Source organism: Leuciscus leuciscus (genome assembly GCF_965113295.1).
Source record: "Leuciscus leuciscus genome assembly, chromosome: 8".
Classification (NCBI taxonomy): domain Eukaryota; kingdom Metazoa; phylum Chordata; class Actinopteri; order Cypriniformes; family Leuciscidae; genus Leuciscus; species Leuciscus leuciscus.
Genome location: NC_138732.1, coordinates 37258131 through 37283647, shown reverse-complemented (window position 1 = coordinate 37283647; position 25517 = coordinate 37258131). Strand labels below are relative to the sequence as shown.

The window sequence follows — 25517 nt, the reverse complement described above, 5'->3', positions numbered from 1 at the left end:
TGAAAATATCACAGGAAAAATTATAACATGTTGACATATGAAGCATTTAGGTTGCAACCACAAAGCAATGCCACTGACTCTGGCCCGCCACATGTTCTTGTGTAAGAACGTGTGCATTTGTGTTGCTTGCAGCATGTCTTGATATCTGTCAGCTCTTTGTTGTGGCTTGTGCACAGCAGAAGCGGCGGCAGCGGAAACCGTCTTAAGTGAGAACATGTGCTGCACTTCATCATGTCAGCAGCAATACACCCCTGATCTCAGTGTCCAAGTGTGCCTCTGCATTACCCAAAACACTGAGCACAAGAATCACAGCAGGCGAAACAATGAATCTCAAAAAAGGGCAAGTCAACTGTACGTAAAAATTTATTCAGCATAATTTAAAATAATTTCACGGTTAGTTCATTTACACAAATTTATTTTGGTTACAAAAAGGCAATTTTGACAAAATTGAGTTCCCAGTGTATAAATGTAGTACCACATACCAGAGACACACAGACAGTGTGCAGCGTGAAGCTCATGACAGGACGCTGCGCTGAAATGATGAAACCGAGACAATCCCTCGTCCTTCACCACTGCACACGCCGTCACACCTAATAGTGAGAGCAAGGTTTGCCTTTCCCTTGCAGATTTCATCTCGGCAACAACACAGCGATGCTTACATCGAGTTCGGCAACACTCACTTTAAATCTAAACAAGGAATGATTAGTTGAGACGCTCTCCTGGATTTAATGAGAGAATCATGTCAGGTGCGACTCAAACGTTAACGTACACGAGTCCAGTTATTCCACTAAAAATCTTTGTATCCAAAAGGCACTCTTTGGCCATGTTGGGCGGACAAGTAAGAAAAAGCTAAACAAAAAAAAAGTTCAAAATTTACAAATGCTAGGCAATTTAAAAATCAGTTATAAAACATTGGCTGTCTAACTTTTTAAAGTGAGTCACAGGTTTCCACAATGTCGGTCATTCAATGATGTCAGTTTTGCTAAATGTTTAACCACGGCTTCCAGTTATTAAAGCAAATCACGTATCAGCACATGCAAAGGTCTTTCATAATGCCTGCAGTTCACCGACTGCCTGCTACCATTATTTGAAACTGTGCTGAGATGAACGAAAAGACACTTTATGACAATAACACTGAAAACATTCTGTATGTGAGATGAGGATATTGAAATACAGTGGCCAGTGTCGTTCGGTAACATGACAGACAACATTTGGCCTCTTATTGAACATGCAACCTCAAATAAAAATAACTCCACGGCTGATAACAACAATAAAACGCCTAACCCGAGACAAACATCTTTGATTGAAACATTTATAATCAGTTCTGAGTGCTTGTTGTGTTTGTACTGTGGACCGGCGGATCACGCATGCCTGCTGCTCAGTCTTTGGGCTTGGAAGATAAATCAGTGTTTTTTTGTCACACAGTGCACAGCGAGAGCGAGAGCGAGCCGTTCGCTGGGTCTGAGGAATGAGGCGTTGACTAAACCAAGCGACGACGACTCCTGTGAAGCGTCAGATAGCGAGACAAGCTTGAAAACTAAGAATCAAGTGGCAGATCAGGCCGAGTCGAACTCGAGGCTCAGTAACGGCATGCGGAGGAACCTGACTGACGATCTCTGCTGAAGAACATATGGGCTGCTATCTTGACAACAGTACTAATATAATACATGTTTAGCAGCAGGATGAAGCCCTTTAAAGAAGCACATAAGGCACAATTCTCAGGATTATGGGTTAAGATCAAAAACACCATTAAGGGTCATATTTAATCCCAAAATCACAAGTAAAAAAAAAATAAGAAATTATCTTTTGCATTAAAATTTTTGGACCACTAAGAAGTTTTGCATTTGTTAAATATAACTGGAAATGTACATCATTACAGTATTTGTTGTACCATCTTAAAAAATCAGTTTGAGTGTGTGGACAGGAAGAGTTTCATTCTTGCATTACAGGAAAGGACTTCAGGATTTCTAATAAAAATCTGAATGCTTCTAAAAAAAAAAGGTTTCATTTCATTATGGAGTTTTTTCTTTTGATTTTGGAGTGAAATATATCCTGCAGTTTTCTACATGAAATTCATCATCGCAACCAAAACAATCCTCTCTTCTTTTTTTCGACCTGTCCAAATATTGCTTTTGTGATGACTGAACAGGTACGGATAAAAAATATATATTTTAAAAAAATATCTAAGGCACATCAAATATTTGGCTGGGAAACTTCCCGATAAGGGACTATAAACGTAAAGTCTGATGTGTCGACCTCATTCAGTCTTCATCATATTGCACATTTATCGGAAGGCACAGGACAGCGCGGGTCAAGAGAGCAATAAGGCCACAATCCCGATCTACACACATGCTAATGTATCTTTCATTGAGTGGCAATAAACTGTTATTAATCCTCAGAACAATAGGTAAGCGACTGCAACAGACTGCATTTACAAGGAATGTGAACGTGTCAGCGAAATTCAAAATCAGTGAGCCAGAGGAAGTCCTTTAAGAGCTAGAGAAGAGGCCAAGATGGGAAGAGAAGGATACAAACACCAGGAGGATCACAGCGTGTTTATGAGTTCATGTCCGACTATAAGAGCACGCACCTCTTGCTATTCTTTTTGGTGGCGGGGTAGAGCACTGCGCGAACGGCCTCCACGAACACCTCCCGCACGCCCTCCTGCAGGAGCGCAGAGCACTCCATGTACTTCACGGCCCCGATCTGCTTGGCCAGAGCGCCGCCCTGCTGGTTGGTGGTGGGAGCGAGCCCTTGCTCCTTCAGCTTCTTAACCGTTTCCGTATCCGAGCGCAGATCCCTCTTGGTGCCCACCAGAAGGATGGGCACGCTGGGACAGTGGTGAGACACCTCCGGGTGCCACTTGTGGCGAACGTTGGCGAACGATGAAGGGCTCCCGATGGAGTAGCAAATGATGAAGACGTTGGTTTGCGGGTATGAGAGCGTGCGCAGACGGTCGTACTCCTCCTGCCCCGCCGTGTCCCAGAGGTTGAGGCTGACCGTACGCCCGTCCACACTCATCTGAGCGCTGTAGTTGTCGAACACAGTGGGGATGTACTCCTCGGGAAAGGCGTTTGTCGTGTAAGAAATGAGGAGGCACGTCTTGCCCACCGCCCCGTCTCCCACCACAACACACTTAATGGTCTGCATTCTGCGTCCACACGGGCAGCGGCACCTGCGAGAAAGTCAAGGAGGAGGCGTTAAAGGGGTCATCAGATGCAGAATTTGCTTTTATATGGTGCTTGCATATAAATGTGTCTTTGCAGTGTGTGGACAACCATCATACAATGAAGAAAATCCATTCGCTCCTTTTTTTATAATCAAAAAGCCTAAAGACTCTCAAGCCGTTTGGATTTTCAAAACATGCTCCAACCACTGACGGATTGTCCCGTATTAGCATATTTCCCCCTCCGCCATATGTATACTGTCCGCCAAGGACAGTATTTTCAGTACAGCACAGGAATTAAAAAACACATTAAATTATCATTATTTTACAATATGAATAAACCAAGTAACTGTGGTATCACCTGGAGACAACAAAATAAGATTTTTTTGAAAAATATGTAATTTAATTTTTTTACTTTTGTGCATGTAGGCCTACTCATGCTTTATCATGAATAATTGCTAGAAATCAAGGAATTGAGATGAATATTGAGAAAATTAAATAGACCTTGTGTTTCATATCACAGTCAAAACATCCTGAAGACATGTCTTCACTGCTTTCATAATTCATAAAAAGATCCCAAAGCATCTTGATTGAATCAAAACAATACATTATGAATCCAACAGAAATCCTGTCATATTTCATTCAGTTGAGGATGTTTTGGGAAGAGCCCGGGAATCAGAAACCAGATCACTAAATCCCCTTGAAACCAGCAAACTTAATTAACTGACTCAAACTCTCAGGTTAGTGAAGTGGCATCAGGTCTCTAGAGCTGACAGACACACTGTTATTGCGGAAGCGGCTAATGCTAACCGTTAGATTAGCTATCGAAAAGTTAATAAGTCAATTAAAAAGTCTCATTTTCATATTCAAGTTTCTTTAAAACTAACACACCAGCACATGTTGTTAACCATGTGTTAATACTAGAGAAGTGAACCCTTCCTTCATTTTGAAAACAGTTTCTCCAGACTGTGACATTGCTTAGCTGCTATTAGCAGTGACTGTCTCAGGTCTCAACACACAGCCACACTTCACACGACGAAGTACAACTATCCCGCTATAATATTATTTATAATGATGATTAGTTTACTGTATATTGTAATAACTGTTCTTATCATTATTACGGGTATCTTCATGTTTTATTATTATTTTAGTTTTAGTTTAACTGCTGTACGTTAGTGTACTGACGCTTTGACAATATTTGTAAAACAATCACGCCCCGAACGCGCTTTTCAATATGAAAATAATAATAATATTAATATTAATAATAAAAATAAAAATAAAGAAGGTTGTTGCAGTTTTGACGCGTATGAACGCAGTTCAGTCACTTCATTATCAGATTTGACATGGGAGTTCCTGCGCGCGCCCAATGACAACAAGTATTTCCTGTATTTTTCTCACATCCATAACATATGTTTTACACTGCAACTAAACACCAGAACTAACACGAGTCTTCATTTAAGCACTAACACAATAATACAACTTATTAAATGACTTTCAAGAAGTTCTCACCGCCTCAGAGATCCTCGCGCGCCTGTCCGATGGCGTTCAAACTCGCGTTCGCGTGAACTCACACACTGTGATCTTACGGAAGCTGCAGCGAAACACAGTGTCAAAATAAAAGCCAAGAACTCATTTAATTCTCTTGAACCCTTGTTATGAAAAGTAGCTCAGATTTAATTTGTGTACTTGAAGATTAATGGTTAAAATATTTGTAAATCAATATTAGTATTAGGGATTTAAATCAGGACAAGGTCCTCTGGCCCCTTCTTAAAACTGAGTCTGAATTTTGATTTAGCCTAGTTTTAATTTTAATTTAGTTGCCACAGCTGATGTGAAGCTGCTACATTAGAACACTGATCAGCCAATCACATGACTTGGACAAATACATCATTAATGGTCACATGGATCATGGAATGTTGAGGCTCGTTTAAATGGATGGGAGAGTATGTTCATATTAATCAACATCACAAACACGAGTGCCGGTGTTGTGAATATCAGCACAACTGTGATGCGGCAATAGACACGTGGCCACAGCTCACTGCCATGAAGTTTCTTACACAACAGTTTCAACAAGATTTTAATAGAGAGTGGTTGAAAAACTATGTATCATTCACAGACAAATAAAGCGATACAAACAGTCAAATATTTTGATACGCACTCATAGAATTTTTTTTTTTTTAAATGCCACACAATCACAGGCTAAAGGCATTGACCAATCACATTGAAGTACTAAAGAGAGCCAAGTAAAAATGTTTTATTTAACTGTAAATAAAGATTTTATCTATTTAGTTTTAATGCTTATGCACACTCGTCTGTCACCCCTTAAATGATCTGTACAATGAAAACAAGTGTTCCATAAGTACTTAAGACATGCTATACAATTTTATTATTATGAAAGTAATATATTTTTTGTCTTTCAATTTTTTTCTAGAGTTAAAATATATTATATTACAAGCAAAAATGCTGTTAAATCATTTAAATATTAACTTACAATCTTAGGAGTACTTCAAGAAAATATTTTTCACATTTAAAAATATATTTAATGGTGATGTTTTGCCGTATACTCAACATGCAACAATATGGAAGCACATATTGTATATTGTAGTCTATAGTGTAATTTAATTTCAAATCATTGCGTGAACGTCATCTTAAATAATACTTATATTAGTTATGCGTTTATTGTCCTATTTCTAAAAACACAGGCTTTTCATAGAATCTTAAATTACATTTAAAGTGGTCTGACCCATGAATCCCTAATATATCACTGATGTGCATCACCACTCAAAGAAAGAAAGAAAAAAACTCATTACATAACCAAGGTTCCGCTCTGTTTTTCCAGGACTTTTCCTGGACATTTTCACTTTCACTATGGTAGAAAGGATCACACCCTAAAGTAATATGTTCCTCTCTCCTCAAGTCTTTAAGACATACAGTTTATATCCATGACTTAACTATGAAATCAGATTTTCTAGATTTTTTCAAGTGGTTCTTGGAACAAATTTAAATACCATAGCAATTTTTTTTTAAAATATATACTTAACTTGAAAATAAAATACAAATATTAAATTATGTCAATTAATTATTCATAATTATAAGTTCAGCCAAGTCACATACAGGCTGAGACACAATGATGGTAGAGGAATGGATCAGTTCAAACAGGCAAGTTTATTAGCAGATATGGCAGGAACTCAATGGATAGATCCGGAGGAACACACACACACACAGAACAAGGGATAGGATAGCTAGAGGACAACTTGATGACTAGAAGATGACTTGGATGACTGGATAGAGGAAACCACAGCAGCGAGTGTGACCATCAGGAATATGTCACGCAGTCAGTGGTCTTTAGCATCAGATGAGGTCAGAACATGACTGAGGGAATGTGTGTGTGTGTGTGTGTGTGTGTGTGTGTGTGTGTGTGTGTGTGTGTGTGTGTGTGTGTGATCTCTATATAGCGCTGCTGTTGATGTCTAGATGAGTTTTGGTGCCAGGGAGGATGATGGGAAAAGCAGTCTGTGACAAGTTGATTATAGTAAATATATCTGAACCCTTATGTTGTGGTCTGGTCATTTTGACCCATAGAGGATTTTCTTTTCCCTGAAAATGTTAGTCACTGTTATCGCTTTCGCATTGGACTAAAACTTACTGAATTTGTTCACAGGATACATCTACTTACCAATTTTTTATTTTTTTTTACAGTTTTGGGGACTTTTCCCACCCCACCTTCTTAAACTTGTGGTGTCCCCGGGTCAAAAATGGCCAGCCAACAAAAAATATCATATAAATCTCTCGTCATGTTATATTATCACCAACTTGCTTTCTTTTTATTTGGACAGGTTTTATTTATTTTTTTAAACTGACTGATTGGAAGTCGAATTCATCTGAGCTACATTTTTTAAGTATTTGTGGATCACTTTGTCAATTTGCCAAAAAATATTTTATTGAACCACCTATAAACCATTTTGAAATCTCAGTATTGACTTGGTTTCAAAGTACTTTTGACAACAATCATTAGTAAATAAAGCAGGCTGTGCCACTGCTGTAGGTTATACCGCTTCAGTTAGCAAGTTAATGAATTAATGTGAACAAGGTTAGGTAGCAGCTTTCCATTTAACATTCTCAGCAAACATTTGAGCAGTTAATAACACAAGTTAACTACTGCCAACATGATCTGTCAAAATGCTTCTCTCATGTGTCAAAACTCTTTCAGGGAGTGATAAACTCTTTTCCAGGACACGTGGGAACACTTCATTTTGATTGACTGCCCAATTTTCCTGAAAAACACACAAATACGAGTTCAAACACAAAGTTTTATTATAAAAGACTGCATTGGAATATTACTTTCTTTAAACCCATTAAATCATCATTTTAAACATTTAACATTTTCAACAGACATCAGCTTTTGTACAGAGCTTCTATGGTTACAGATTCTTCTTCTTTAATGAACCAGAAAGTCATGTGTAGAACAGCACAGAGTAGACGGGCTTGTGTGTGTGTTACATCGTGCTGTTACGAGACAAACAAACAGAAAGGAAGAACGAAGCCCTCAGTTCAGAGCTTGGCTTCCCTCAAGTAAATCACAATCCTCCATAACAGCAACACATAACACGGATTTAAATAAAAAAACCCACTCAAATCACAGGTAAAGGTGGATTAGATATTAAATTCACCTCCGCTATCTTTAACTGAGCTCTTGACAAATCAGCACAGATGTGTCCATCAATCCCTCTTGAATAGCATCCGTTACGGAAGGACAGTCATATTGTCGTAGATGTGCGCTCTATATAAACCTGCTGGTATGATCAGCAAATTTAACAGGAAAAAAATATGACTGATTGAAAAATCAATTCCACACCAGCTATTCTATTGAGTTTCATCATTCATAGTTTCATACTCTCCAAACTAACCAGCTCAAGCTTGAAATATATACGAATCGGCAATTTCCAAGCAGAACTGATGGACAGAACAGATATTCGTGTATTTAAATATAAAACATTTATGTCTTGAAGTCCTGATTTTATAAATACTCATTGCTGATATAGACATCCCAAAGCCGATCAGACACACATTCAGCCTCGTTTATCTCCAACACCAACCAATGTTTTTGAAAAATATTATTTCTAAACACAAAGATATATCTTTAAAGACATCACAACACAAAACACTGCGCCCAGTGGCTGGAATGCATGTCTAAAGGCTGAAGGCTCACGTCTATGATGAGCATGTATATCTATCGTCAGGCTGACCTTTAAATCCAACATGGCAAATCAAACACTTCATTGCACATTTTGCTTCAAGATTGATGCAGATTATTTTCAGCAGACACAAATGAATCGGAGCTTCTAGACATTAAGGGAGGTGGATGAGGAGAATTGGTAATATTGTTTTGTAGAGTTTACTGTCAAAAACACAGTATATGTGAGAAGATCTTGCGTACGCTGCTCAGAGAAACACATTCAGTCCCACAGTGAACTCCAGGGTCACAGGCTTTACTGCTGGCCCTCCTTCTTCTCTCCGGCGTCTCCTCCTGAGCTCGAGCCGCTGCCGCTGCCGCCACCTTCTCTCTCTGACGCCATCTGACAAACACACACACACACATTCAGGAGATGAGGAAATACTTCAGACATACCTGAAAACACCTCAGGTGTAAAAAAGATAGAGGTACTTTCAGGTAAAGTTCAGAGAATGACGCTGCATACTGTGTTTTTACCAGATTAATCTATTAATAGTCCATACGCTTCAGGGGGGATTTTTATTGTTAAGTTAATTTAAATCATAAAATGACTATTGCTTTGATTGTTTGTAAGTGCAGTAACTAATAATGTTACATGTTTATTTCTTGGAAATGTACATTTGACAGTAAATCACTGAGCTGGAGTTGAGATGCAGATCAAATTAACTTAACATGTAAAAACCCTAATTTTTAAGTTTTTGGTCATCACATTTAAAAGAACATGCAAATTGGATAATATTTAGAGCTTTGAAGTGCTGGAAAAAGTAAAGTTAATGTAAAAACATTTGACCATTTCTGCCACAATACTTCGAAACGTTTTACAGTTAGCGTTTCTAAACTGGTGATGTGTGGACTGAAAAGCCTTCTATATCTTGTTTGTTCATGGCACAATGTTTCTCCTGTTTCCACATCAGTGCTGTTTGATCAGATAGGGTTTATAACAGAATTCTGCGCTGAATTTGAAGGCTTCTCACTGGATTCCCCAGCGCTGTGTAGAGATCGGCCTGTGAGTAACCCTCACGCAGCGCTGTATCATTGCTCCGAGCTGATGAACGGTCCACACAGGCTCAAACCAGTAGCGCGGTTTCGTTCGATACGCAACAGAAACGGCAGCTCTTATCAGTTGGACCACGTGGCGGTCGCAGTCTGGAGCCCTGTACTTTATTATTATAACAACTGTAAAGGCCCATTCACACAAAGAACAATAAAGATATAAAGATAACAATTTATTTGGTCACCCTTTATATTAGGTGTCTTTAAGACGACTACTAACCGTACTAACATTTAAATTAATAATTTGATACAATGCATTATAATTACCTGCATGTAATTACATCTGTAATTAATTTCTGTAATTACATGTATAACTACACCGTTGACCCTGCCCTTGTTTTTAACCCACCCATACCATCAAACCTTCCCCGTATCCCTCCTCAATACCAGCAAAGGTGTCTTACAATACAACATCAGCACAAGTACACTATATAATATGTACTTGCATCAAATAAGTACAGAGTATGAACCCATATTTAGTAGTGGTGTAACGGTTCAAATGATTCATGGTTCGGTTTGGATCACGGTTTCTGTATGGTTTTGGCATGTTGACAATTGTGTGTGAATTTGTTCGTTCAAGCGAAAGACAAAGTGAAAGAAGTAAATTTAGCATTCGCACTGTCTGAGACCAGGCATTAAACTTCTCACACAGTGCTCGCTACTTCTCTCGAGTCTTCTTGTGCTTGAATATTTAAATGGGTAAGGCTTAAAAACACATGCAAATGATAAACTTTCGTGACGATGCAGCACTGGCCTGATCGGGACAGTGACAGCTCCGTCAACTGTCCCGAGCGTCAATCCCTGGCCATACGCTGATTTCACGCAGCCGTTATTTTGAAATCGAAAGTGAGGCTCCGGTGGGAAGAAAACCGGAAGTGTCGCCTTTAATCATAGGAGAGTCGTGAATGCGATGGCGTATTGTTGTGTTTAATGATGTTGTGTCAATTCTAAAAATGTACATACATTTCTTTCATACTTTAGACTATATACAGTGAAATTCATTTATAAATAAAAAATTGTATATATATAATTCAGAATGTAAAAAAAAGAAGCAGGAATGAACTATATACATATCCTATATTGGATATTAACATCCAATAGTGTAAATCGCGGCAGCAGCTTCAGGTTGGTAATCCAAGGCATTGTTGTTTATCTTTACTTCCGGGGTTCTTCCCACCGGAGCCTCACTTTCGATTTCAAAATGGCGGCTGCGTGAAATCAGCGTATTGGGCAGTGCTTGTGTTTGAGCCCGTCAGCGCTTTCTTCATTGTTTTGAGTCTGTCTGAATTGGCACTGACTGTCAGTTTAAACAGTTGGGTTTAGGTCTCACCTGCGCTCGGGTGATGATGCTGTGAAGACTGGTCATATCAGACATGATGCCTTGAGCATATGGCACTCGCATCGAAACAAAGTTTACAAAGAGTGACTGTTGTCCATGTTCTTTGGACCGTCGCTGTTGTCACGTATTGGGGAGCCAGAATGTTCTCAGACAGGAGTTTAGTCTCCTTCACATGCTAAACTGTGACACCCCAACACTCAAGAAACTGATGTCAGCAACAGACTAACATCCTAACAGTACACAGGCCCTTAGAGAGTATCCATCGACAGACTCATAGAGGAACTCTGTCTGTCTCATGTTAGAGATTCATGCCGAAACGTGGGTGGATAATGGTTTGGTTCCTTTTTTTTTTTTAACAAAGAGCCGTCACAGACCTAATATTTAGCGCCCACACCAACGCACAATATCATTGTTTATAATAAGAGTGCGCTACAGATTTGTATTCTGCTGGTTTAAATGCTCAAGTTCTTTAAAGCAGGATGGATTCTGATTGGCTGTCAATGTTTTTATTGTCCATCAGCTGGAAAAACTTGTTCTGAAAGTGACTCCAGCGATATTGTTTCTCTGTGCTGTTATAGTTGTAATATGGTGTGCTATTCTTTTACATTCAGAAAGATTTTTATATATATTGTTAGTTATAACCATCCTTGGTGTGAACGGGCCTTAGGGCTCTTTCAAAATAGTCCACTGATTGACAAAAGCTTGTCAGGTTAACAAGTCAATAGGCAAAATATGAGCGAGTCAAATTAGTTTATCAGAATATATAAAGTAAAAAAGGTAAAGGGTCACGTGATTGACTGTACCTTCTTATACGCCATCTCAAAGAGTTTGAGTGATGCTTGCTGCAGGTTTGTGGCAGCTTGCTTGATGTTCTCTCCCGTCTCCGCGTCCTTCCGTGACAGAAGCTCTTGTACTTTAACAATCTCCTCCTTCAGTTTGTTACACTACAGGAACAGATCACAAAACATTTATACAACGCCTCTGAACAATCCTGGAGTTTCAGCACTTCAGACTGATAATAAAGCAGCAGAAGTAGAAGTGTCGGACCTCATCGGCTGGCAGCTGATCCTTAAACTCCTCCATCTTCGACTCGGTGTCGTGAACGATACCCTCGGCCATGTTCACCGCTTCCACACGATCCTTTGAATCGAAATCAAAAGATGTTGCAACAGCTTAGAAGGTGCCACAAATAAAACCACGTTCAAAACGGTTTCAAATAAAGACAAACATGTTGAAAACGAACTGTGATTTTGAAGCATTTGAAAATCGGACGCTACCTTCCGCCTCCTGTCCTCCTCTGCGTACTTCTCTGCATTCTTGATCATGTTTTCTATGTCGTCTTTGCTGAGGCCACCAGACGACTGGATGACAACTGAATGAAGCGCATGCAAAAAATAAGCAGAAGCAAAATTTATGTTTTTCATTAAGACTCAAATTCTACATGTGATGGTTTTCACAACCTATTTTACTTCTGTAATGTGATGTGTTCGAGTTAAACAGGATTTTCAAACTGAGCGGACTGGATTGAAAGTTGCATGCTAGAAAAGAGTTGATCTGAATGTGAGGTTGCAGTGGACTGCCAATGACTTTCATATATATAAAAAATAAAAATAAAAAAAAAGTTTCAAAGATACTGTTATTGACTTATTTCTGTGACCTTTACTACATTAACTTGAACTGCATTAGTACAGGTCGCATTACCTACAACAGTGGCGTAACACAATGAGTAAATACCAGCTGTTTGAGAACTGGTTAACATGAACCAATAGCCTCCATAAGAAAGTTATTATATTTTGATGAACAACTGAGAAAGGTTTTCCTTTGAAGCTGATTTTGGTCTAGACTTACTCTGCTGTTCTCGGCCGGTGCCCTTGTCTTTAGCGGAGACGTGCACAATCCCGTTAGCATCGATGTCGAAGGTGACTTCAATCTGTGGGACGCCACGAGGAGCAGGAGGGATGCCGACCTGTTCAGAACACAGAAATACAACATTTGAGCCGTCAATGGATATGAAATGTAAATCTGCATGTCAGTATTTCGCCCCAGAGCACATACCAGGGTGAACTGTCCCAGAATCTTGTTGTCTGCAGCCATCTCTCGCTCTCCCTGACAAACCTTGATCTCCACTTGAGTCTGTCCATCAGCAGCCGTAGAGAACACCTGAGAGGAGACAGATCACCAACGTCAACACATGCATAATTCATACCTTATATAGGGCTGAGCAAAACATAGCTTAAAAAAAGATTTATCATAGACCTCCTTTTAGGTCCTGAAATGGCTGATTTAGAGTAACCTTCATTTCCACTACTGGCCATTGCAACTTCAAAAATGTAAAAAAAGAGAAACACTGAAAATGTTTAATGCAAAAATTTAAACAGTAAAAAAATTAAATAATAATCAAACTGACTAATATAGAAATTTCTTTTGACATTGTTTTGGTATTATCAATATGATCATAATAAACAGCATTTTCTGCCTAGATACACAACCGGTCAAAAGTTTTGAAAGCATTAAGGTTAATATATTTTAAACTGTAATTTATTCCTGTGATCAAAGATGAATTTCAGCATCATTACTCCAGCCTTCAGTGTCACATGATCCATCAGAAATCATTCTAATATGATGATTTGCTGCTCAAGAAACATTTATTATACTTAATGTTAAACCCTTGTGCTGCTTAATATTTTTTGTGGAAACATTTCTTTTTTTCCTGATGAATAGAAAATTCAAAAGAACAGCATATTATAATTAGAACTTTTTAAAAATATTTATTAATTTCAGAAATGTGACCCTGGACCACAAAACCAGTCGCACGGGTATATTTGTGGCAATAGCCAACAATAAATTGTATGGGTCAAAATGACCAATTTTTCTTTTATGCCAAAAATCATTAGGATATTAAGTAAAGATCATGTTCCATGAAGATATTTTGTACGTTTCCTACCGTAAATATATAAAACATTTATTTTTGCGATGTCCAACATATATGGACAACTTTAAAGGAGATTTTCTCAATGTTTCGATTTTTTTGCACCCTCAGATTCCAGATTTTCTAATAGTTGTATCTCGGCCAAATATTGTCATTTCCTAACAAACCATACATCAATGAAAATTGTATTTATTCTCAATTCAAATATGTATTTCAATTAAAAAAAATTGTGGTTCAGGTTTTGTGGTTCAGTGTCGGGGGGAAAAAGAAAGAAATCAATACTTTTATTTAGCAGTGTCTCATGATTTCCACAAATAAAATAAAATAAAAAATAAGCAGCTAAAACTGTTTTCAACGTTGATAAGAAATTATTTCTGAAGGATCATGTGACACTCAAGACTGAACATTCAGCTTTGATCACAGGAATAGCAAAGTTTTGGTGGAACAGACTTTCAATGAAGGAACAGAAATCTCCCAGGTTTCATTAAAATTATGAATTTGGAACGACATGAGAGTTCGGAATTCTGTCATGGGTAAATGAAAATTTTCATTTTTGTGTGAAACCATTTTAATACGCCACAGAAAGACAAGCTGTCGAATCAGAGCTTTGAATCTTTATATTGACAGAGACAGTTTCAGTAAAATGATAATGAAAGCCACATCTGATACTGAGGTTTAAATTAGTGACGCTGTGAAAACACTTAATCCCTGTTACACACAAACACAGTGCATTCATGTACTTGTAATTCTGACAAAAAGACTTTGTTTGTGGGAAGAAAAAACATAAGCAAAGCACATAACAAAATGTCAATTTCAAATCACCATTGCTTTTTCCATCCCGTTTATGAACCTACCTGGCTTTTCTTGGTAGGAATGGTTGTGTTTCTGTTGATGAGTTTGGTGAAGACGCCTCCCAGAGTCTCGATCCCGAGAGACAGAGGAGTCACGTCCAGCAAGAGCACGTCCGTCACGTCCCCGGCCAGAACTCCTCCCTGGATGGCAGCGCCGATAGCCACGGCTTCATCTGGGTTCACGGACTTACTGGGAGCCCGACCAAACAGATCCTGAACCGTCTGCTGGACCTGAGAACAGAGGGAATCGTCAAGTCAGCTTCATTTATACAGCGCTTTTAACAATACAGATCATTTCAAAGCAGCTTTACAGAGATAATAGGAAAGGAAAGTAATAGAGATTGTTTAGGCTTTACAGCAGCTCTAGAATAAAGTTATTGTCCAGCTAAAGTTAGTTTTGATTGATTGATTCACTTCCGTTGCAAAGATCATTAGTTATTAACTAAGCTAACACGACACCGTTCTAACAGAAATCCCTTAACGTGCTCCAACCCGCTCATCTGCACAGATTCAGATTGTTTTATTTAGTGCCATATCAGCATTCAAGCCTACTTTCATGGCAAAAAAATTTAATAAAAAAAAATAGTTCTGGTTCAGTTCTGACCTTCGGCATTCGGCTCATTCCCCCGACCAGCAGCACTTCTCCGATGTCACTCTTGGAGACTTCGGCATCTTGCAAGGCCTTCTGGCAGGGAGACACCGTCCTGCGGATGAGATCTGCCACGATGCTTTCGAACTGAGAGCGTGTGAGCTTCATGTTCAAGTGTTTCGGGCCAGAGGCGTCCATCGTCAGGTACGGCAGGTTGATGTCAGTCTGTGTGCAGAAACATTAACAATCAACCTGACTTCATTAAAAACCTCACACAAATGTATCATAACATGCTTGTTATTTATTTTTTTAAGAATGCATGCATGTATTTTGGACTGATATGTTGCCAATATGTTGGCATGGCTTGGTGAAATAACAGAAATAGCCGTTCCTCTTCTCCCAATTTCATAATAATCTGTTTCCTAAAAATACAGACTATTCACCAATCATCTTCCCCTCAGGACTCAAATTATGCTTGGCACTTTTAGATGTGTTGTGTTGAGTTTGACATGTTCAACAGCCATGCAAAAATACCAAAAACAAACACTTTGGTTTGAGTGCTTTAGTGGAAGGGAAGATTACTGGTAATTACAGACTTAAAGGCAAAGCACTGCTACTTGGGCGGAGTGATTGAAGCCCTGTGGTGAGGAGCAGAGAGTTCGCTCAGAGTTGGAGTAAAATCACTCCGCAGAAGTAGCAGTGCTTCGCCTTCTGAGAATATAGTTCCCAGTATGTATACGGTTAGAAGATGGCTGTGTCTCATGTGACCTTGTTATTTGTACACGCAGTGACTATACAAATCACAACATGTAAATAGGAAAATGTTGGCGTTATTTTGTCACTTATTGGGAGCAGTATGCTAGCTGGAGCCATTTACCTCCAGTCTTTGTGCTAAGCTAGGCTAGCGGTGGGTGCGTCAGACAGAGTTACGGCACGCACGGAGATGAAAAGGGTATATATGGACTTATCTAACTCTGGGGGATACGGTGAATAAGCTAAAGTCCCAAAAAGTCAGCATGTTCCTTTAACCATTAATTATAGCCATTCAAAATTACAGTGTAATTGAAAGCTATATATATATATATATATATTTACATTTATTATGCTTCAAATTCTATTGAAGTGAACTTCAAATAAATCCTCACATAAACCCATAATAAATGTAATTTGCCTGTGCCCTTCCTGTCTAACATTTAAAGAACAATATACAGAAGTAGAATAAAGTTATCAAACAGTCTGCACGCCGTAAATTCTAGATTAAATATAGACTAATCCTTAAAGCTACAAAAGTTCTTTAGTCACGCACACGCGTCTCATTCTCTCACAACTCTTTACTTTCATTTAAGACTTTATTTAACTCAAGACGGCTCTTATGTTATGAGGTATGATAATGTAAAGCTAGCCAAACGATAAAAAAAAAAAAAAAATGTACGGATGCTGTGTTAATTACGTTGCGTTAAACTGTCTTCCAGCCACTTCTGCTGGAATTTGCACTTTCCCATTTTTCTGGTCTAGTTTTATTCCTGTTGTTCAAAATGACCCGCGTCACCTCCGCATCACGGCAATTTTGCTCCGGCCGGAAGTAATTACCAAACTGGTTCCGCGTGTTTATCACACTAACGTACATATTTTGCGACAGCAATTCAAAATTATTAATTATGGAGGCTATATTCAAATAAATTGATAATATACAATTTTCTTCAAAACTATATCTATACATTTTAATGCCTGTAATGACTTTTAATGGTTTTTAATGCCCCGCGGAAACCCTGGTGTTATAATTTGAATAATAATGGCAAAAATGAATAAATCACTGTATGATTATTGGGTTAAATCATGTCTTTGATCACATGACTGCTCTTAGCACTCACACACTCACCTGCAGAGAGGAAGACAATTCACACTTGGCTTTCTCCGCAGCCTCTCTCACCCTCTGCAGAGCCATGTTGTCTTTCGTCAGATCCACTCCAGACTGCAACGAGACCACGCACACACACACACACACATTAACAAGCAGCACAAACTCTCCTCAACAACACTTTACCTGGATGCTGAAAATCCTGCATTAGGTACTACTTTCCTAATGCAAACCGTGACCCATTTATACAAGACAGATCGCCTCAAAAGCAGCTTTACAGTGATAACAGGAAAATAATGATTCATAGAAATGCAGTGAGAATACAATTCTCAGTTCAATAACTGAGTAAAGTATGGTAATTCTTCTGACTTGCTGTACAGTTAGAGATGGCGAGGACAAACATACTGCACATGAATGTAGAACTGAATTAAACAGATGCAAATACAAATGAGGCTGTACGTGATGTAGTGTCTGTTACAGCAGTCAGTGTGGAGAGATAAGAGAAAGTGCTTATGTGTGCTCTCCGCCTCACTCAGCCCGATGCTACTCTGTGGTGTTTTCTGATCCACAGATATGCATGTTAGTAGTTTATATACAGAATTACATGCGTTTATAGTTTGACCTTCAATAACTGCACTGCATCTTCAGGCTGTTGCCTAATAATTGGTGGTTTGCATTACAACAAAACACCAAGACGTCATCTATACTGATGATTTCTCACTGCTCGTTTACGGGTTGCCAGTACATCACAATGATCTTAGATAGTAAAACAGCACCATTCATAACGGTTTCTTTAATTTAATTTTAGCATTTTACACAATGTAAATTGTATGAAAAATTTTGTGTGGTACATTTTAATACAGCATACTAACTAGTAAATGTATGGGCAAAAAAAAGTGATCGTTAACAGCCTTTAAATGTCCCGATGGGTGCAACACTACTCAAAACACACACAGACACACATAAACAAACCTCTCTCTTGAACTCCTTCACTATATGTCTGAGAAGGTGCTGATCAAAATCTTCTCCGCCCAGGAACGTGTCTCCATTGGTGGATTTCACCTCAAAAACACCCTTCTGGATCTCCAAGACAGAGATATCAAACGTCCCGCCACCAAGATCATACACAGCAATTCTGGAATAAAGACAGAAATAGTTTCCTTTTGAATGAAGTTATTAGTAACAAGCCTACAGATAATGCGTCCGTGCATTCGGTCTTTGTTTGTTTGACTTTATCATCTGTTCAGATTTCCTGGACAGAAATGTATCTTTCATGCTGGCATAAAAAAAATAATAATAAAAAAATACATCAGACAACACTGTACAACTACATTATGTACCACATAACACGAGGAACACACATTTGTCCCTATCAAAAACATGCAGATGAATACAATATATATCTGCATAAATACACGCACACATACCTATGCATACACACCTATAGTAACTACCTCAATTAAAGATTTGATTAATACAGGGCTGCCAACTCTCACGCAATTTACACTTTTCACACGCTCTCACGCCACACATCCATTTTCTCACGCACAGAAAAATTGCGGAGCAAAGAGGTACTTTTAATAAGGACAAGTTCGGTATTTTACACTTAAAGCCCTGTTTACAGATCGTTTCTGATGAAATAGAACGGTTAAGATAAAAATTTGGACACATGCTGCTGTCCCGAGAATTTTAGGTTTCTTTCGCTTCAGACAAAATACGTTTGGCGCTTGTAAATGTGACAGATCGCTGAGCGCCTCAGTTCAAGTGCACGTGAATCGATCATCTGTTACTCTTTTATTTAAAGATGCAGTACAACTTACCGAAAGTATTCATAATAGACCAATTAGTGTTTTTCAACCACGGAAAGAGGTCAATATATAATAGCAGGAGAACAATGATGTCACATAACGTTACATTTACCTCAGGAAAGCCATTTAATGACCATAGCATGCTAATTGAATAGAAAAAATAGCTAGAGAGGAGATTTTGCTGAGCACTATATTACATATTTATTATGTTTTTACTTATGTCATTAAATAATTGTTATTATAACAAAAACTGCATTATATTTATTTAATTTGTTATTTTTAACCTTTAATAATACCAGCAGATTGGGCCCTCTATGTTTACAGCATTAGGTGAGATTATTTTTTTAAATAAAATTTTAAATAAACATGTATCCAAAGTAGTCAATATTGAATCAAATTCGGAATCAAATCACAAGAATGGAATTGAAATCTTGAAATTTTTGTCAAGCAATAATAAAAACTGTATCCTACCAGTCATTGTACAATGTAAACATTGTAACATGTTGTCACTAAACTTCATAAAATTCTATTTAGTTACCAAATGTTTTGTCCTCTAGAGTTCCTCTCTAGTAAAGAGTGAGAAGCGATCGGTTTACGTGCCGCTTTAACTGAGGCGCTACGGCGATCTCTCCCGACACATTAAAAAGTGCCAAAACGGGATTTAATTTCATAATAAAATTGAAAGCTTAGACTTTGTTTCATATCAAAAGTAACAAAGCTTTTTGCAATTATTGTATGGCAGGTGCGCTACAAATAACGTTTTATGATTTTTGTTCACAAATCAACTGAAAACAGCACAAACTATTGGTTGTTGAAATTTAATCAATATCAGTTCATCAAAATGTGAAGATTAAAATTGAAAAATGTATATTTTCAACCCTATCCTGAACTTTAGCAGCTTTAATAAGAATTGCTATACATTTAATTTATACACTAAAGACTATGCTTTATTTTGTACAATTTATTTTAATTTCTGAATTTCTTATTTGCTACTGTTTAATAGTACCTGAAAAATTAAAGCACTTTTTTTATATATTATTGGATTGTTATCAGCATCTGAATCTGTATTGGACATAAGTGGAATGGAATACTCCCTACAGATGTTGGTATATAAAGATAAAATAAATGATTAAGCGCATCTGATACTTACATTTTGTCTTGAGTCTTGTCCAGTCCGTAGGCTAGAGCAGCAGCAGTCGGCTCATTAATAACACGCAGCACATTCAAACCTGCAATCTGTCCCGCGTCCTTGGTCGCCTGTAACAAACACACCAGGTTTTACAGACAGCAATGCATCTGATAAACCAAAGTTGTTCACAACATGAGCACTCACGTCAGTGGCCGAGAACAGAATGCTTTCTAAAATGTAAGATTGAAACGAGCATTTTCTGTGAAATGCTTTGAAACAATATGTACTGTGAAAAGCACTGTCATCAACTCTGTCATTATTTCCTCACCCTCAAGTTGTTCCAAACCTGTAAGAGTTTCTTTCTTCTGCTGAACATAAAGGAAGATATTTTGAAGAACGTCAGTAGTCAGACAGTTCATGGGCCCCATTGACTTCAATAGTATGGAGAAATAATATTATGGAAATCACTGGGTTCCATAAACTGTTCGGTTACTGACATTCTTCAGAATATCTTCTTTTGTGTTCAACAGAAGAAACAAACTCATCCAGGTTTGGAACAACATAAAGGTGAAGAAAAGATGGCATAATTTCCATTTCTGGGTGAACTATCCCTTCAAGTCAATCTAGTAGAGTGTAGAAAGCAGAAGGTGTGGTGAAACACTGTTCACCTGTCTCTGGGAGTCGTTGAAGTAAGCTGGGACTGTAATAACAGCGTTCTTCGCCGCATGGCCCAAGTAGCTCTCTGAGAAAGAAGAGGAGGAACAGTGGTTTGATGGAGCTTTGATTATTTCGGTCTTAAACTGCTGTTCTTCAGTCGGATGGACTCACCTGCGGTCTCCTTCATCTTCATCAGGATGAAGGCTCCGGCCTGACTGGGCGAGTACAGTTTGCCGTGGGCTTCCAGCCAGGCGTCTCCATTAGAGGCACGCACAATCTTATAGGGCACATTTTTCCTGTCAATCACAGCAAAGTTTATCACTTATTTGCCAGAAAAACAAAAACTACATGGTAAGGATGTTAATTATTTATTTGATTGATTAATTCCAAGTTAATGATTTAATTGATTAAGCTAATTGATTAATTTCAGCACAGATGCGTTCAGTGATCATGCGAGCGGAGGGTTAAGACACTGCCTATGAAATCCTCCGACGCTAGAGTGCATTTCACCTCTGCTGCACAAACGCACAACCTTGGCTTACTCCAAAACGGTAAAATGCGGGCTCAACGCCATGAGGGTTGGAGTATTTCCTTGTAAGTAAATATTATGAACACCATGATTGTATTTTAAAGATGAAACAAGACATCGTCTTTATTTGCAGTGGTGATGTTACTTCTAATAAGCTCTTGTCTGTGTGTTTGAATGAGCGCTGTGTGAAGTGTCAGAGGTGAGTGCTGTGTGTGAAGTGTCAGAGGTGAGTGCTGTGTGTGAAGTGTCAGAGGTGAGCACTCTCGGTGTGTCTGAGCGTTTCTGCTTGTGTTCAGATGAGCAGATTTAGCAGGAGGAGAAACAGTGCACTTCACGCGAGGAACATTTTTTGTGTGTCCCCAGTGTCTGTTAACCACGGCGCTCACGGTGAGCGAGAAGCACAGAAAATAACGAGACGCGGCGCAACATATACGTCTACCCCACTGTTCTTTCCCAAATATGTTTGGTACCGTTCATGCCAATATATGTAATCATTCATGTTAGCGTTAACGATTAATCGATAAATTGATTGTTAATATTTAATGAAAATCGATTATTAATATTCCTGATAATGTACATCCCTAGTACATTATATTTCAAATATTTTGGCAATCGAGTAATCTGTCGATTATTTTGACGATTAATTGGATAACAGTGCAACACCTTACTATGAAACGAAGCACATCAGACTGTATGCCTTCCCAAAATGCATGTTATTGGAAACCCAAACAAACAGAAACTGAGTTTGTGCAGAGCAGGATTTACTGTGAAGTATGGCTGCCCCCGACTACAGACTAGTGGTCGTTCATTTAAGCCATTAATCGTAGGTTTATATTACTTTAATTACTTAAATATATACTGAGGAGAATACTAAACCATAATATAGCCTATTCCGCACTCGAGCGCACACATAAAGCTAGCCGCAAAGCACCGGCAAAAGTAATGATTGTGAATCATCATCAGTCAGAAAAATAGCAAGGAGACATTTTAATTATTTATTAATAATCTAGGTCTGTTTAAAAGTAGACATTTCAAGCTTTCTTTTTTTTTTCTGCTACTAATCAACTAATAAAATTGGTCAACTAAGCCTCTCCTAGCCGACTAACATTTCGTTTTAATATGTCGTGCAGCAGTTAGAAAACGGTGTAATAATGCGGTTCATGGATTCTCGTGCTTGGAATGCAACACTTCTGAAATTTTGGCAATTGATCGAAACGTGTAAATTGCAATCAAGGATTGTTTTTTGTTTTATAAATCGAGTACTCAAACTCTGAGGAATCATGACAGCCCTAATTACAAGTTTGCTAGTATAATAGCACACATGTAAATATGTATGTACATGTTGGTGTGAGTGCACGTATGGATATCAAGTTTGAAGTTAAATGCCTTACAAATCTTTCTGGACTTCAGCGTCATCATAGCGCCGTCCAATCAGACGTTTAGTGGCGTAGAGAGTGTTGTTGGGGTTGGTGACAGCTTGACGTTTGGCCGGCATTCCCACGAGCCGCTCTCCATCAGATGTGAAGGCCACGACTGACGGGGTCGTCCTCGCACCCTCTGCGTTTTCCAGGACCTGTTACAGTGATGCGTTTTAGTTCAACAGCATTTTGATTCAATGTCAATTTCAGGCAGACAGTAGTAGAGGTGATTGATCCTTCCTCGTCACTCAAGATTCATTCAGATCTGTTCTTGTTCTCAATAGGGGCTTTACATAATTTCAAATGTGCATTTCATAGTAATTCACATGGTTTCTGCAAGTTTTATGAAGGTAAATTTCTGAATTTTAAGACCTTTTTTAAAACAATTTTAAAAAAAGGAATAAATTGAAAAGAACCTCTTTTACTGTAACTTCTTACAGTAAATTTGGCTTTAATTTGTGCAAGGATGAATTGAAGACCTTTTTAAGACTTGCAGAAACCCTAATACATTGTGATCTTTCTTCCACCCCCATAATACTGTCAGTAAAGCATTCATTCAATCAATCAAAATGCTTAAAATATTTATTCAAAAACACTGCTGTATTGCCCAATGTAAATTATTTCATAAGCTTTGTGCATATTTTGTGCATTTTAAACAAAGACATACAAGTGCATGACAGTTCAGTATAACACTGATTCTTGAGTCCTAGGACAAAACCATTTAAAACATTTTTTTTTTTAAGTTCATGTATTAGGGAATTATTCTGGATTAATCTTTTCAACATGTTCAGGGGCAAGGACCAAGTCTTGCCTTGCCTATCAATATGGGCCAAAAGCATCAGAAAGAAAAAGTACTTCAGTTATTATGGGTTGAGATCATCTCAAATTAATTTCAAAACAGAAATGCCATCATTATAAAAACTACAGGCAGGTTAATTTGTGTGTCCCACATCTCAAGAATGGACACAATGGTGATAGTTGAACCTACAGCCTTTTGGTTTCCAGCCCTAATCTTTAACCACTAAATTAACACATCATGGCCTGGTTTCACAAACAGGGCTTAGATTAAACCAGGATTAGACCTTAGTTCACTTAGGGCCTTTAAGTGGCTTTTATTAACGTGCCTTAAAACAAAAAAACACATTACTGGTGCATCTTGAGACAAAACAATGGCACTGACATATTTTAAGAAATGTTTCTTTCAGTTAAAACAGCTTGAACATGCATTTTAGTCCGAGACTCGTCTTAAACCTCATCTGTGAAACCAGGAGCATTAGTTCTGGCTTACCTTTGCTTGTTTTCCCTCCATCACAGCCACGCAGGAGTTTGTGGTTCCCAGATCAATCCCGATGACAGCGCCTCGGATCGCCTCGGAACTGAAAAAGCACCCGGCAGCTCAGACACTCGTTCATGGACCTTCATCATCTATGATACAACAGCTAATATGATACTCACGCATATTGGCGTCTGGCTGAAGTCTGGAGAGTTTGTTGAGTCAATCCATTCCAACAAGCCTAACAAAAATGAGACAAAAAACAAACAAATGGAAGTTACACTAGAATATAAAAACTATAATACAAAATAGAAGGGAAATGACTATATGAGATGCCGTACAGAGTACAGTAAGTGCCAAAAGACAGACATATACAGAATTACTCAATTTGACAGGTCTGACCATGTGGTCATGTTGAAACAAAGAGAATCACGTAGATTACAGTACTTTCACATAATAGCAATATTACTTCAAACACTTGGTCAGTATATGTTAATAATGAACAACAAGTGATTTATCAGTGAAACAGCCAGATGAAGGAAAGCTCATGTCATAACCCGAGGTGGGATGCTTCAGGGACACTTCATGAAGGTCATTCAAACACACTCTTCCTCAACTCCACACACACCAAATGAATGACCTCCACTGCTGTTTACACACTTTTAACTGTCTAGATGATTTAACGGATAATAATTCATCACGTCTCTAAAACAAATCACTTACATAACGCTGGAACGTGGTTGAATCACGTGAACATTTGGGTTTATCTTAATTCAAGGGGGAAATTGTTAATTTAAAGCTTGTCTTCCCACTGTTGTGTGATTTTAACATATTTTATATGATGAGCATGGCTACAAACACATGATTACTAATCACTTCAGCCAAATGTCAACGGATCCTGTTACCAAACCTAACGTTACATCACTGCAAACTTCTACAGTCCAGATCAAAATCATGTCGGCTCGATATAAAGAGACTGAATCAAATACACACTGAGAAATCAATCTGACTGACAGCACACTTTAAGGGCACTCAGTAGTAGTGAAGAACTCACTCACCTTCTTGATGAGTCCAGACACACTGCTGGAGGTTTTCTGGGAGCACGACATGTTTCTCGCTGCTGTTCTCGCCGCAGACAACATCTTTGAGTCCTTAATAGCTAATATAAATGAACGTTGAGGAACAGGTCTTTGCAAAGCCACTGAATGTCAAATAAATGAGCTCTGACGGGTCACTCTCAGGCCCTGTGCTTCGGTACCGCTTGTGATGAAGTCTCACTGACGTTCTTCTAGAATTATCCAACACCACATGGCGATCAGAAGGACCTCATAGCAGGCCACGGAGCGCCTGAACAGAAAACGACATTCTGCTTTAAACTAAAATAGCACTTTTGCTTAATGCAATTATCCAGTGTGTGTTATATGCTGTTTTTGTCCGAAATTATATTAATCTGAGCCAAAAAATTTATTAAATACTTTTTAAATAGCAAAATACACAAGGCACATATGTGGACATCAAAAGCTGCAATCCTGAAGGTCAAACCAGAAACCACAATCTTTCGTAGTCATTACATCATGTAGCATTTTCATTACTTCTATACCATTATTATTATTTTATTATTATTATTACATTCTGCCAGGACTCTCAATGCATCTGACAAACATTATATTTGGGTATTTTTATTT

At 38.3% G+C, this 25517-nt stretch overlaps 2 protein-coding genes across 2 annotated transcripts; both read right to left on the bottom strand.

Moving 5' to 3' along the window:
* Positions 1-345: 345 nt before the first annotated feature.
* rhogd (ras homolog gene family, member Gd) lies at positions 346-4822 on the bottom strand. Its single transcript, XM_082177524.1, has 2 exons — positions 4676-4822; positions 346-3175 (listed from the first exon to the last, which is right to left on the bottom strand). Exon 2 carries the CDS (start codon positions 3148-3150, stop codon positions 2575-2577), a length of 576 nt encoding a protein of 191 aa, XP_082033650.1. The 5' UTR covers positions 3151-3175; positions 4676-4822; the 3' UTR covers positions 346-2574.
* A 2640-nt stretch (positions 4823-7462) lies between these two features.
* hspa9 (heat shock protein 9) lies at positions 7463-25140 on the bottom strand. Its single transcript, XM_082177430.1, has 17 exons — positions 24891-25140; positions 24015-24073; positions 23848-23935; positions 22533-22714; positions 20784-20908; positions 20624-20697; positions 19977-20083; positions 17991-18153; positions 17040-17132; positions 15176-15385; positions 14575-14802; positions 12847-12951; positions 12640-12757; positions 12069-12163; positions 11839-11931; positions 11595-11735; positions 7463-8742 (listed from the first exon to the last, which is right to left on the bottom strand). The coding sequence occupies exons 1-17, from the start codon at positions 24972-24974 to the stop codon at positions 8656-8658; spliced, it is 2052 nt and encodes a 683-aa protein (XP_082033556.1). The 5' UTR covers positions 24975-25140; the 3' UTR covers positions 7463-8655.
* Positions 25141-25517: the final 377 nt, after the last annotated feature.